The sequence below is a fragment of the Chamaea fasciata genome, unplaced genomic scaffold (genome assembly GCF_029207755.1).
Source record: "Chamaea fasciata isolate MVZ Bird 193981 ecotype frontalis unplaced genomic scaffold, bChaFas1.0.hap1 SCAF_2, whole genome shotgun sequence".
In the NCBI taxonomy this organism is placed as follows: domain Eukaryota; kingdom Metazoa; phylum Chordata; class Aves; order Passeriformes; family Sylviidae; genus Chamaea; species Chamaea fasciata.
In genome coordinates this window covers 51,657,931-51,672,412 of record NW_027094087.1, presented here as the reverse complement: position 1 = coordinate 51,672,412, position 14,482 = coordinate 51,657,931, and the positions used below count along the sequence as shown (strand labels likewise).

At 46.3% G+C, this 14,482-nt stretch overlaps 1 protein-coding gene across 1 annotated transcript in view; it reads left to right on the top strand.

Annotated features, from left to right (window-relative positions):
• The first annotated feature begins 799 nt into the window (after positions 1 to 799).
• The window catches only part of LHFPL6 (LHFPL tetraspan subfamily member 6), a 136,692-nt gene continuing 123,009 nt past the window's right edge, over positions 800 to 14,482 (top strand). The window contains exons 1-2 of the mRNA XM_066176076.1: positions 800 to 1,139; positions 3,607 to 4,166. Of these exons, the coding sequence (XP_066032173.1) occupies positions 3,782 to 4,166 (385 nt within the window). The 5' untranslated portion in view covers positions 800 to 1,139; positions 3,607 to 3,781. The remainder of the gene's footprint in view (positions 1,140 to 3,606; positions 4,167 to 14,482) is intronic.

The window sequence follows — 14,482 nt, the reverse complement described above, 5'->3', positions numbered from 1 at the left end:
TAATATTAATGAATGGTGTTTAAATTACACACCAGGACTGTAAAAGAAACATTACCAAAGAGATTTTGCATGTCTGGTGCTAACATAATTTAAACCTGTCATAAAATTGTCTTCTATCTGAGAAATATATTCATGTTTCTGGGCGTAGACGAAAAACCAGAATGGGAAATGTCTTTCTCTCCCAGAGGCTCTCTGTGTAGAAGGCATCCTCTCCTTAAAACTTTCCCACTTAAGACACTGGGAAAGGGCTGAAGCTCCTGTCTCTCCGCTTGATCTTACCCATCCGGGATGAGCTGCTTGGTTCTGTGATCACATTTACTCTCGCTACACACCAACTTTGGAACTGTTGCGATCAAAATGCTGGATCAGCAGCTCGCATGCAGAGACAGACACAGTTCTTATCGCACGCACACCATCAGGAGATTAGCCCATATTTTCCCATGTAAGGACTGCAGCCGTCCACTTTCCTTCAAATACTCCTTCTTCGCTGTCTTTTCCCCCGTCTCCTCTCCTGCCCTTTTCTCCTCTCCGTCCCCGGCTTCACCGCCCCTTGCACCGCGCACTGAGCCGCCACGCCGGCCGACGCCGCAGCTCCCCCCCCCCCCCCCCCATCCCCGCACCAACCCGGCCCCGGGACCCAGCGCTCCGGCCCCGGGACCCGAGACCCCTCCCGTCTCAGTCCAGGGCGGGCTCGGAAAGCCGGGACCCATCCCCGCAGCGACCCCTCGGGGCCGGGACCACCGCCCCGCCCCGTGAGGGCCCGGGGACGCGCCCCCGTTCTCCCGTTCGCCGCTCCCCCGTCGCCGCCCGGCCCCTCGCCCCCGGCCCCGTCCGCGGCCCCGCAACTGCGCCGACCGCGGCGGGTCCCGCCCGGGGAGGCGGTGGCGGGGAAGGGGGAGGAGAGGCGGCGGAGTGCGCTGCCTCCCGAGGAATCAAACGGGGGCAGAGAGGAACGTGCGGAGTAAAGGACGGGCCGGGCTGGGGAGGGTCCCGGTCCCGGTCCCGCCCGCCTCGGAGCAGCCGCGTCGCCTCCGCGTCGGGACCGCGGGTAGAGTCGCTTGGGGCGGCCGCCGCCCGCCGGCTCCGCGCCCATGTGCTCCCGGCAGCCGTGGCTGGCAGCCTCCACGCCCGGCGTGTCCGTAAGTAGCCCTTCGCTCCCCGGCACCGCGCCTGCCCCTCTCCTGGCACTCCTAGACCCCTCGCCGCTCCTGCTCCTCCAGACACCGGCTCTCCCACGCTTCCTGCACGGCTGAATCCCCTGCCTTTCACGGACCCCCTGCACCCCCTTCCTTTCTCGAACCGCTGCCCTCTGTCGCTCCCGGTACGTTGCATCCCCTACGTGACTCCGGATCCCCGAGCTTTCAGAACGTCCTTTCCCTCCCCGACCCCTCCCCACCCTGCACGGCAACATCCCCTGCATCCCCGGACGCTCTTTCCCTTCTGCGTTCCCTTTCCCCGCTCTGACACCCAGCCTGGCCGCATCCCTTGCCCGCTGCACCGGACCCTCTAGACTCCCTTCCCTGCTCTGATTCCCAGCACTCTCATCCTCCTGTCTACCCGAATCCTTCTCCCGGGCCCCCGTCCTTCCCGTATCTCCCTGCCACCCCGGACTGCTCTCCCTTCCCGGCCCCCCAGTTTTCCGGCTCTCCGTCCTCTTGGTTACTCGGTTCCCCGCACTCTCAGCACCTCTGCCTTTCCCAGCCCGTCCCCGCCCGCATTCTTCTTTCCCTCCCATTCTGCTTCTCTCGCACCCCCTGTCCCCACAACCCCTTCTCCTCCCGCGTCTCCTGCCCCTCTCGGATCCCCTGCCCCTCCCAGGTCCCCTGCACCCCAGCCCGTCCCGCCCGGCGGCCCCCCCACCCTGCCGGCTCCGCGGGCCCTGCGCCTGCTCGCCCGCAGTTTTTCCCTGGCATGACCCCGACGAGTTTTGGTTCCCGGCCGCCGCCTTCCCTCGGGGGAAGCCGTATCTCTCCGCCGCCCCCTCCTACCCCTGGAGGGCGGGGAGCGGGGTTTCGGGGCCGGAGGGGCGAGTCCGCCTCCCGGGAGAGCGCCCAGGCTGTGAGCTGGCAGGCTCCGGGGAGCCAAAGGTGCTGCCCCGCTGGAGCCGCAGGATTTGCAGGGTCTTACCCTTGGGACCCTCCGTGTTGTCCCCTATTTCCAGCCGTACCTCCTTCTGCGATTCAGGGAATGATGTCCCCTAAGTGCTGTGACCCACTTTGGCTTAGACTTTTGGTGCCACGCCAAGACACAGACAGATTCTTCTCTAGATGATGCTTCTGAAGAAATGGTGGCCCCCCATGCCTCTTTGGCAAGTTTTTTTTTTTTCCCCCAGGGTTTTGGCGTTTTGCAGGTTGAAAGACATTTCTGTAGATAGACTATGGGTAGATAGGTGTTCTCTTCTTCAGTAGCAGCATAGGCCTTTTTAATATTACAGAAGAGACTTCCTTTTCTTAGTGTTTTAAAAGTAAGCAAAACTTTTGTGTAGTGCATATGTCTAATTTCACTTACAAACTTTGCGTACATTCCCTCTTTGTGCTGAAGTAGAATTCATTTTATTGCCTTTTCATGAATTGGATTCACCGATTGGCGTCTAATCATGCTTTGAAGAAAAAGCCCCTGTAAATAGCTATCAGAATTAATTTGGCAGCAACTGTGAGAAATGATCATAAATTTACAAATGCAGTTAGAATAATGATCCAACTTGAATTTAATGAGAAATACACCCCCAGTCTCTGGGAATAGCATGTAGGTTTCTGTGACAGTCAAATGCACTTGGGCACACTGATACTGAGCTGAGAGGCTGGGAGTTGTCTGAGAAGGATGCAAAGGGGTTATGGCTCCTGGGTTTGAGCTAGAAAGAGGCAAAGAAGAGCTGGGCTGAATGCAAGCTGGAGTATTAAGAGAGACCTCTGTGTTTTAATTGTGTGCTCCTCGAGGTTGTGTAGAGGTGAATCCAAAAGATGTGGCAATGTTTTCACTTACCAGAAGCCCACCTGGAGTTTGGGTTCCTGGCACTTTGGGGCATCAAGTGATAAAAGACTCCTTTTGCACAGGGATGCCAAACAACTTGGAGTGCTGGAAAAAATGTGAACTCATATCACTCCTTTTGGGGGTGTGTTGGTAAGTTTTACCTGTGTCACAAGAGTCTGATCTTGAAATGCCTTAGCCACTGCGGGTGGTTTTGCACTGAAGCTGCAGGGGTGAAGTACGTTCTCCAGGCATTGTGGAAGGAAGGTCTAGCTAACTAAGGATAAACAAGACCTCATCTGTTTTTTCTATTGGTACTGGAAAGATCAGGACTTACAGTGGAGAAAAGTGAAGCAAGTACACAGGGAGCCCCTGAAGGTGGCTGCAGAGCATTCCTGGATGTGCACAGCAGCCCGTGCCAGCTGGGCTGCTGACCACCACCATCACGCTGACCATAGAAGCGGGTGTCACTGAGTGCAACTGTAGGGTTCGCTTGCAAGGGGTGGGACAGAAAAGTGTCACGTCTTATTCAGGAATCTTCTAGGAAGGAAAAACACTGTGACAGACAAATATTTTTTCTAATGTCAGCGTTACTGAACTTGTATTTTTCTCCTTTTTTGTGTTTTGTTATTTAATTAGGGACCTTTGACTTCATGATGGGAGGAAATATCCCCCCGGCTGTTAGGATTCGAGCTTCATCCAGTGTGAGGATTTGTCAAGGTTGAGAGATTCCGGATTATCCATAAAGCTCCTCTAAAATACACAGTTATTTCTGTGTCTTCCCATTGTGAGGGGTCTTGGAGCAGATACAAAGATGGCCTCCAGCCTCACCTGTGCTGGCATCGTCTGGGCCTTCCTCTCCTTCCTCTGTGCTGCCGCCTCCTGTGTTGGCTTCTTCATGCCCTACTGGCTCTTGGGATCTCAGCTGGAGAAGTCTGTTTCCTTCGGCACTTTCCGGAGGTGTTCCTACCCGGTGCGGGATGAGAGCCGCCAGATGACCGTGATGGTGGAGCAGTGTGGCCGCTATGCCTCCTTCCAGGCCATCCCGAGCGCCGAGTGGAGGATCTGCACGGTGGTGACGGGCCTGGGGTGCGGGCTGCTTCTCTTGGTGGCCCTGACGGCGCTCATGGGCTGCTGTGTGTCCGAGCTCATCTCCAGGACTGTGGGCAGGGTGGCAGGAGGCATCCAGTTCCTGGGGGGTAAGTGCTCTTGCGGTGAAGGGATGGGGATGTCCAGGCTATCTGTTTGCACATGTAGATACCCTCCTGGTGCTTTGGGAAGAAGAAGAGGTGATTCATATTTTCTCCTAGTGGTGGATACCACTTGGCTCCCTCAGCGACTGGGCTGCTTGTGTGTCTGCCTGAATGTGGCCCAAAGACACAGCGGTCTGTGCTGTCTTGTGCTCAACTCCCTATCTGGTTATTATGTGACCTGTGAGAGCTGCGTGACAAGTCAACTTCTGTGGGCCAGCATCTTCACAGCAGTTTTGTGGGTTGTAGTTTCCAGCACAGCGCAGCTGAGTTGGAGGTACCTGGAGAAGCATGTGGGCTACAGATCCACATGAAGCATTGTGGTTTGACAGGGGAGAGGCTGTGTTGTGTGGGAACAGCCTCTCTTTCTCCTTCTTTACCCATACTACTGGCAGAGCTCCCTCCAACTCTGCTGTCTGCAGCTGTGTGGATCTGGGAACAAGGTTTTGGCCCAAGTTTGAAGTGTGGATTATTTATCCCTGGTGGAGGTGGCCCACCATCTCCTGGGAGGAGCCCTGCTGGGCTGGCTGACCCATGCTGCCTGCTGATGGGGCCACAGGTTTGTTGGCAGTGTGTGGGAGAATTACCTCCACTCCATTTTCTAACTTGTAATTGTGTGGCGTCTTTGTAAGAGTACTTTAAGGGTATGAGACAAGAAATAGGATCCACAAGTGTGCTTTTTACAGGGCAGTTTTCCCAGTAAATCATCACCCTCTTGTCATTGGTGACATGCGGATCAGTGGCACTCTTGCCTGATGCAAGCGCTGCACCGCACGCATGCACTTGCCCCCATAAGGTAACGTCTTTCTCTGAGCTTTAGGTGGTGAGGCAGTGCAGGTGCCAGGTTTTGGGTGCCCTGCAGCATCTGGTCCCAGACAGGTGCCCTGGCTCATGTCCCAAAGGAGTGGAATGTAGTGGAGCCTTTGTTTCTCTCCCCTCCAGACAGGCACTTGCCCTGCAAGGGCAGTCTGGTTACAATGCTGTGACTGCAGCTTCTAAGGAAGCACAGGACAAAAACTCCACTAACTGTCCAGCTTGGTGAGGACAGCTGAGGCTGGGAAAGGGCCCTGTGCCAAGCCTTCAGGCAGACGATACCAGTGTAACCCCTTCGTGGCTGTAGGGAGTCCCGTCTCCAACTTTCTGAGTAGTTTCTGTACTTTAGAGCAAGCTGACCCCATCACTTCACCCTTCCCTCAGCTTTGCGACCCAGAGGCATTCCTGTGTTTAATCTGTCTGACAATTTGAAAGTGCAGCAGCTGCTGTAGAGTTAACTCTGCTGGGAGCTGCAGTTTCTTGAAACCTGCTTCATTATACAGTTCCAGCCAGGCAGTTGGGGGTGGAGGAGGTTCTCCGTTCGGTGACAATGTGCAAGCCCTCTTTGTCTGGCTATTTTCACTTAGAGCTGTCACAGGCTTTAACCACCCCCTCTTTCCAACTGCTGTCTCGGCTCATCTGGTTTTAATTTGCACTTGGCCCCTTTCTCTTGACCATGCTCCCCCTTGTGCCTGTGGAGCAGGGCTGGCAGAGGAGCTTACAGATGTTTTTTTACAGCCACCCCAGCAAACAAGGCAGCTCCAGCAGTGGGCATGTAGCTGGAAGATGCAGGAGGAAGCCTGCTCCCCGTGACACTGGTGTGGGCTGAAGGTGTGCACCCTTCTCTGAGGCAGGATGGTGGCTCCTGGCAAGGAGGAGAGAGGTTCCTTCAGAGCACACCATGGCAACCCCTGAAGCTTGTCCAAGCTGACCAGGCAGCATCCCATCCTGCCTGGAAGGGCATGAGCAGGTAGTGCTTGTCCTCAGTAGGTGGCAATTCAAAGAAATGTGAACCTGTGATATGAAATGAAAATTGCCAACAACTTTGCTTACAGTTGAGGAATTAGTTACACAGCATGTCTAATTTTCCCCTCTACTGGCTTTTATGGTTGTCTCGCATTTCATTCAGCACTGCTGGAAGTGTGTAAGAAAAGACTGAAGTGAGGACGGTCATTTCTTAACCTGCTTAAAACATAACTGTGGGGGCAGGAGGGAGAAGCCAGGTGGTGAAAGCCAGTAATTTGGATAAACTGAAGGGACATATTAGGGTAAAGAGGAGTTTCTTACATCCCTCATCAGATCCTTAGCTGCTATAAATCAGTGTAGGTTAATTGTTTAAATGACATGACTACATTTACTCAGATGTCTAACTGAGGCACCATAGTTATTATCTTGTTTTATGTCAAGATAACCGTGAGTTGTTGACCTTATTTGCAAACAGGGAATGCCAGCTCTTTGTTCCCTGTAATGCAGTTGTAGGTGTAGCTGGATACCATGATGTGGGCTTTGAATGTAGCTTGCTGGCTGTGCAGTTGTCGTTTTAGTTGGTGTTCACTTAGAGATCTAATAAAATAAAACCTTTATAAATACTTTTTTTTTTTTTTTAATTGTGAAGAAGCTCTATATGAGGAAAAGCCTAGGAAAATAAGCAGCCACTGAGTGATGCTCTTAATTCATCCTCTGCGTTAGGATAGTGAGATGGCTAAATAGTTTCACTTTCTTTTTGTCTGAGGCATCTGCACCCATACCCTGCTGGGGCTCTTGCTCCAGTGGCAGAGGATGAGTGTTGGAATAAACCGTATTTCTCTTGAAGTTAGAAATCAGCATAAAGACAGGTTCAGCTTAGCTAGTTTATGGCTTTACTTGTGTTCCTTTTGTTTAGGATCCAAGTAAATTTCTCAATATGATTTAAAAACACAGGCTTGAGGAGGAAGTAAGCCAACGGATAATGGATTATTATGGGAGGCCCAAGAGCAGGGGAGATATACAAGCCACTGAAGCTGTGGTGAGCCAAAGCTAAAACTTAGTCCAATACTAGAAACATTTTTACTGCTATGAAGACGTGGCAGAGAGGTTTGCCTACCAGAGGTGGTAAGCGAACAGCCTGATCCTCCTCTTCTAGCACTGTGAAGGAGGAATAACTCCAAGTAGGTCAGTGGAATAACACCTGTAAAAAAGTAGTGCAGCTTGTGCTAGCTAAATGGTGCCAAGGTTTTATAGCTGGGATTTCCCCAAGTTGCATGTGGCAGCTCAAGGGAGTGAATTATTCATGAGTGCTTTTACCATAAATCTGCTCTTCTGATAAAAATTGAATGGCAGAACCTGCAAGAAATTGCAGATCTGGGCAGAGTCAGAAGGACTCTTTGGATATTGCTTGATCCTATGTACTTAGTCTATATTTGCTATTTCAGATGATCCTGGCTACAGAGTATACATGTATTTTGATTTGACTATGGGATGAAATATGTTGAGTTTCTGTTTCTACCAGAAAGATTACATTGTAGACTTTTCCTCCCATTTGCAATTGTGGGAGCTGTTTCCTTTCCCATACATGATCAGGTGGCTGCTCTGTAGCTATTACAGCAATTGCTTACATGAAAAACAACGCTTTTAGCTTTTTCTAAGGCAATTTGATGATGGGTGACAAGAAGTGTCCAGCTGCCCAAGGCCAGTCTTTTCTGCAGTGGGCATCTGTGGTCTGCAGTCCACAGCTGGCAAAGTGCTGCTGTGGTCTCTCAGACCATGCTTCCTGGACATCTCTCTTGGACTGCTTCAAAGAAATGACAACTGAGGTGAAAGTTATGCTGTCTGTAACCTCTTGAGGGCAAGTCATGTAGATGGATACAGTCTTCACTGGTCACATTAAGTGCAGTGTTTCCAGCTGGTTTCCTTTGTGTGTTTGGAAGACAGAGGCATATATAATGTAGCAAGAACAGATTGTGAGGATGTAGCTTTGACCATAACTATTGAGGATATGACAGCAGGGAGTGAAGTTTAACAAATCTACAGCAAAGTAGAGTCTGTAATTATTGATCTTCTTCTCATTGTGCTGTGGCAAGTCAATTCCACTTAAATGGAGAAACTAGAAATTTGAAGATAGGTAGCTCAGATATGACATACTAATTTGGTGGATAGTTTCACTCTCTAAATGCAGAGCAATGATTTTAAGAACATAGCAATATTTTTCAAAACATAATGAACTTAAAGGTTAGCCAGTTTTATGAGAGGCAGTGGATCAAAAGGCAAAGTACTGCAAGGATGGTCAATTTAAAGAGTATTATGCTGGCAAGCTGAAGCTTTTCATTAAAGTGGTCACTATGCGGGAATGGAATCTTCACTAGCTCCGAACTCCCTTTTCCTGTGTAGAACAGCTAAACCAAGCTCAGAGAATGGGTCCGAGGGAACAGAATGTGGAACAAGCTGCTGGCTGAGACACCTCTCTGAATCTGGCATTATGGCCCTGATTCTAAGTGCCATGTAAAAAGTGAACCCTTCCCATAGTTATGGGGTAGCCATGTGGCTGCAATGTTTACTGTCCTCTCTAGTATTTAATTGATTGCACTCTAACAAAGCACAAGTTTTGCTACTCCCTTCCTTAAATGAGCAAAGTTTTCAGCAGTGTCTACTCTTCCACTCCTTATTTCTGTGTCTTGTTTCCCTTATGCCTCGTGGAAGTGCTGAAAATTGTAAAACTATGGTCCTTGAAATTGTTGGTTAGAAGATCTCGAGAGCTGTTGGAACAGAGGGTGGTGAAAGGTGCATTTGGTTATTTGAGAAAAAAGGGGACACAGTTCCTAACAACTTCTGATTTTGTCTCAGAAAATAAAATGTGGCCATATGAATAATGCTCTCAAGCACTCCATGAAATTGCTGGAGAATCCTTTTTCAACTGTTCTGTGCCAGTAGATGCCATAATAGTTTCCAAACCCATAAGGTGGTCAGGGCAAGTGTTTTCTGGGTGCAGAGGGCAGAAAAATAAAGAATGATCCCTCAAGATGAGGAGAATGTTGAGTGTGGGGTGATGTTTTGGTTCTGTGTTATCTGCAATGAAATCTCAGAGAAAGTCTTCGTGATTTTGGGCTAAAGATTTTAAGGAGACAGATCCAAATGCAATTTGCAAGTTGTTTGCATATTAAAGGCCAAATATGACTTTGCAGGTGAGATGATACTAAAATGTAAGGGGCAGAGGAGGAAAGAACGCTATGTTGTGGCCTTGTGGGGTCATGTAGAGAAGCTCTCCCTCAAAGGATTTGCTTGGGGAAACAGTTAGAAAAGTAAGAAGCAGTTCTTGGGAGAGATGGAGGCACTGAAAGTTGTGTTTCAAGAAACGTGGCTGGTAGTTAAAGACAGCTCTGGGGTTCAAGGGGAACAAAGGAGTCTTGGTTCTGAGGCTGGCTAAGAAAGGGGCTTTGGGAAGAGTAGTTCCAGTTGACTGCAGGAATTAGAAACTTCTGGAAAAGGTTTTTGTGCAGCTGGAGGAAAAGGCACTGACCAGTAACCATTATTTCATCTGACAGCTCAAGTGAGGCTTTCTGCTTTCTGCCTGGAAGACTAAGATCAGCATAATTTTCTGCCTGTAGGGAGAAAATGTAACTGAGAAAAGCCTTGTGGGAACAGGGAAGATCTGAGATGACCAAGAGACTTCTATCAAGAAAACAGTGACCCCAGCCTCTTTTGTGGTTCTCCTAAACAATTCCATCCTTTCCCCCATATGTACATATTCTTGCCATCTTTTCCTGCAATTTGTACCTGAAAAAAACCAGACATTTAAAAAAAATGCAAAAATGGCCTTTTAGTACTTTCTTCATCTTCAGCCTTAAAATATTTTTTGAAAGGCTAACTTTTGAGGAGAGGCACAGGAGGGGCATTGCTTCTGTCAAGCACCAAGACCTCTCTTCTCCACCTGCAAGTTAGCTGTTTAGGGCTGTTTTGTCACACCTTCCTCTTGTAGGATGCAAAACTTCAGTGTCTTTGCTGTGCTCCTGTAAACACATGACAGGGCAATCCTCATCCTAGACAAAGACACACTGCAGCCTGGGTACCAATCCAGCATATGTGTGCACATATGCAGGAGGCAAATGAAAGGACAAGCCTCACCAAGATGACAGAAGAAGAGAAAACAATGAAAGCAGCACTGTTGAAAGTTGCTAGTGAGTGATTGTGTGTCATGTCGTAGGCTCATTGATTCACCAATAATAAAGTCAGCAGAGAACACTGTGACTGCTTAGTCTGAGGTCTGCAGTAGGGCATGGGTCATAGGACAGCCTTCATATAATTTCAGTTTGAACCAGAGTGTATCTCTGAGAAAAAAACCCTTCTACTCTGAATTTAAATAAACTTGAGAAAAGCCTGATCTCCATAAGTTGTTCCAGTGGTGAATTACTCTGCTTTTCTTCCAGATCATTAATGCAAATGTTAAAAATGTAGCACCAAGAATATATTATTGCAAAATTATGCTTTCTCAAGGAATATTTTGTCTTTTTTTTTTTTTTTTTTTTTTTTTAAGATCCAACACTTAGGTTGCTTTTAATCCATTTAAGCTGTGCTTTGTTGTGGTTTCTTTACTAGAACAACCTGTATAGAATCTGCTTTGTAGCGGGTGTGTTTCACACTAGTTTTTTCTCCAGTTTTCTCTAGCCATCCACCAAAGGATTAAATGCAGTGTATATTTTTGCAGCTTCATCCCTTTTCAGCTAGACTTTGACTTGCTGAACTGAATCTTCTGGCTGCTTGTGCCTATGCTCAGTCTTTGCCTCCTAGCACTACAAGGTACCTTCACAGACTGTGGTACAGCATAGAGTCAAATTCTTGGATTTATGTTTGGAGTCCTGAATAAGTAAGGCAGGGAAGTATAACTGTTTGGGAAGATGTTCAGGACAAGGAAATTTAGACAGTGAAATTATCTTAAAGATTCTGTAGCATATGTTTTATTGAAGATAAGCCAGTTCTCTCTCTGCTGTATTTAGATAGGAGTTAAAATATAAGACAAATTCAGGATTAAAGCCTGAATGTAATATATGAACCAATGCAGGATATGTCCTCTGTCAGTTTACAAAGGACATTACTTAGATCCCTACTCTCTTCATTAGATAGAGACTTGTATTACTTGAATCTTTCCTGAATGCATGGGCCATCAGGTCTGACTGACAGGGAATCTAAGCTAGCAGGAACTTAGCTGAAAGAGGTAAAGAAAGGTGTGGACTTAGATCCTGTAATATTTTCAACTGATGATACTGTTTTGCATGGTTGCGTTTACCTTGGTCACAGAAGTTCCCACTGCAGCCTTGTTAAAGGCTGCTGCCCTGACTGACCTAACAGCACAGGTTTTTGTGAGATTTTCCTTAGAGTCCCACTGAAGGAGACCTGGTTAGCAAAGTTTGCTATTTAAGAAACACCAACCATTTTAACCTAACAGGTTAGCAAGGAAGGATCAGTAATAAACATTACTGATCCTAAGGTGCAGACTCAGTAGCTCTGAGGAGGCCATCCCTGCCACCAATGTCACAAGCAGTGCAGAGGAGGCAAAGGGGTTGTAATGCTGCTAAAACAGAGGAGATGTAACTTGTAGAAGACAAATGATGTGGAGAGTAGCCTTCATACTTAGCTGTCTTAGTTTTTTAATTCTGTTCTCAACCACTTTGGATAACCCTTCTGGTGTTTCAAAATCTTCCTTAAAAAAGCATCAGGGTCCTTACAGGCTGCAAATTTCTGTGTGTCCTTTGAAGTCAGTGGCACTTAGTACAAATTACATCACAATTTCTATTCTAGGATTATTGGATTTGACATTACTCTGTAACGGGTGTGGTTCTCATGATGACTTTCTTCTTGAGGAGCTACCCCAGTGAATTAACTTGTTTATACAGACTTGTTTTGAATAGATATTAATTTTGTGGGTTTTTTTAAAATTATATTTAATCCTAATATAAATTTTGACTAAATACAGAGGAAGAAAACGCCCCATGCAGAGTTTCAGCCTGGAGCAAATTCTGCAAGTAAGATTTTAGGTGCTTAGGAAGCACATTTAAAATGGAAATGCTGATGTATTAAAAAAACAAAAGAAGATGTTGCTAAAATACTGGGAAGAGTCTCTTTACTTCTCTTGTTGTCCTATTAATGTTGAATACAAAAGTGATGTTTTGAATATTGCTGCAGCTGTGTTGCATTTAAGCAGAATTTTGCATTAAGAACAGAATTTTTGATCTAAAGAAGTCCCAGAGTGCTGTTTCATTTATCTGTAGAATGAAGTTCAGTCTTCCTGCCTTTTTATCCCTTCTTTTATTAGAAAGAAACAATGGTTCTCAGCACTTCTGTGACACTTTTCATTTCAAAAGGTTTTGCTTGCAGAAACTAATGAAACTTTAGGAAACGTGAGGCAGGGGACCAGATAATCTATTTTGCTGGTGTGGAGTCAGAGTAAATTCAGAGGTACTTTATTTCAGATCCTTTACATTTGTTTTGAATAGAGAAGAGTCTGGATTGGAGTTAGCAATTTTGTTTCTGCATTGAATGATCTAGCTTGTTTTGCTTCCTGAGATATTTCAATGTATAGTTGAATATTGCTGGGAACTGCATTTAGGCATCCAAATGTTTCAAAATTTTCCAGTGCGAGTGAAGTCATGTGCCCTACAGACAGGACAGAATTGTTCCCAGTGGTGTATTTTCCAGGATTTTGTCCAGTCTGGTGTTAAATGTCTCTATGCAATTTGTATTTTTTTCTCCTTTCTCTTAGGAAGCTCAGCTTACTATGCATTCCACATGGTATTTTTTTTTCACAGTATTCAACCTGTATTTTCCTTTCCTTGCTCATGTCCTTTTACTTCTCCAATATACATTTTTACCTTCTCAGGACTTTAGCTTTGACTTCACAAAGTAAAATAAGGCAGTTTTCAAACTCTATCATTTCAAGGAAGTGAGATGTAGAACTCGAGAGCAACTGATGTATTGGTTCCATGCAGCAAGCAGTTAGGAAGGAGTATGGTGTAAGTATTAAAAACAGGATGTATTTGTACAACCAAAACTCCAATCACAGCTGCTTAGCTTGTGGTGACCATCATGTTGACTGGCTCCCCGCTCAAGGATTTCCTTTGGCTCTGTGGAACACCTTTGTTGACTTCAGTGCTGTTAAGCTTTTTATGCTGCACAAGTGCGAGGTCCTAAGTGCCATTCAGATCATAAGAAGACAGCCTTAAGTCACAGAACACCAAGAAAGGATCCTCTCCTTGTTTTTGGGATGACTCTGCCACCACAAGACATCACAGGTCAGAGGGGCAATATTCATTTGACAGATCCCTTCTAGAAGCTGCCCTATATCTTCTCAGGCATGAAAAATTGGGCATGGTCACTGCACCCTAACAATGCTGATGATAAGGCTGATGCACTAGGCTTGATTAGATCTCCTTCATGTTGTTTGTTCCACTGTCAGTCCCCTGATGTCACAGGTACATCTGAGAACAGAAGCAGACTTTTTTTTTCCCCTCCAGACTAGCTTTTCTTTAGAGCCTGACCTGTTGAAATCAACAGCAGTGTTCTGCAATAAAACTCTGGGGAAGAGATGATCTGGAGCTCAGCATCATTGCTATTTATTGTGACTAGAGGGATTTGGAGGAGGTTGCTGCTGTGTGGCAGTGCAGAGACCTTCTTGGGATACCAGAGTCTATCTAATTACCCAGGTATGGAATATTAATTGCATCAGCACTAACACTAACATTAGAACAAAACTTTCTTGAAAGATTGCTTACCGTGAGCTGTGTCCACAGTTTCTTGCATAAGCCTGATAAGCCCCAATCCTTCATGAGGACAGAACACTTTGAATTGATTTGCAGGTACAGTCCTTTACTAGAATAAAAGACTTTTATATAAGCTTGGCAGTAGTTTGTAGGAATATGAAGAAAAATGATAATGAAAGAAAACCTAAACAATTACTTATTAGAAATCATTGTTATTTTATCTTGTTGCAGAATCTAAAGAGCTTCAGAGAGATTTAAGCAGAAAATACAGAATTCTGATAACCACTATGTAGTTTCTATAGTAATGTAAAGATTTGACCTTTTCTTTTGCAATCTGACAGTTCAGTTCTCTTGCATTGTTTTCCAGTAAAGATGCCTTTGTAATATAAATTGGAATTGTTAATTTGAGAAGAACAGTTTTCTAATAAATGCAAAGCAATGTGGAGTTGGAGAAAATATTGAGATAAAGCCATGAATGGTCAATCTGGAATAACAGAAGCTGCTTCTGAAATACAGCACCCTGTCAAAGGATATGAAACCTGCTAACATAGTGATGTATAAGAAATGGCCTTACAGCTTCTGAGGAGTGCACTGCCTGACTTCTTCACAAGTTCAGGTTTTTTTTCCAACTCTGCAGCCAAATGAAAGCCTATTTATGAATACTTTAATTTTTATTTTTTTTTAGCAGAGAACAAACTTGATATTCAAAGCATCACAAGTCATTCA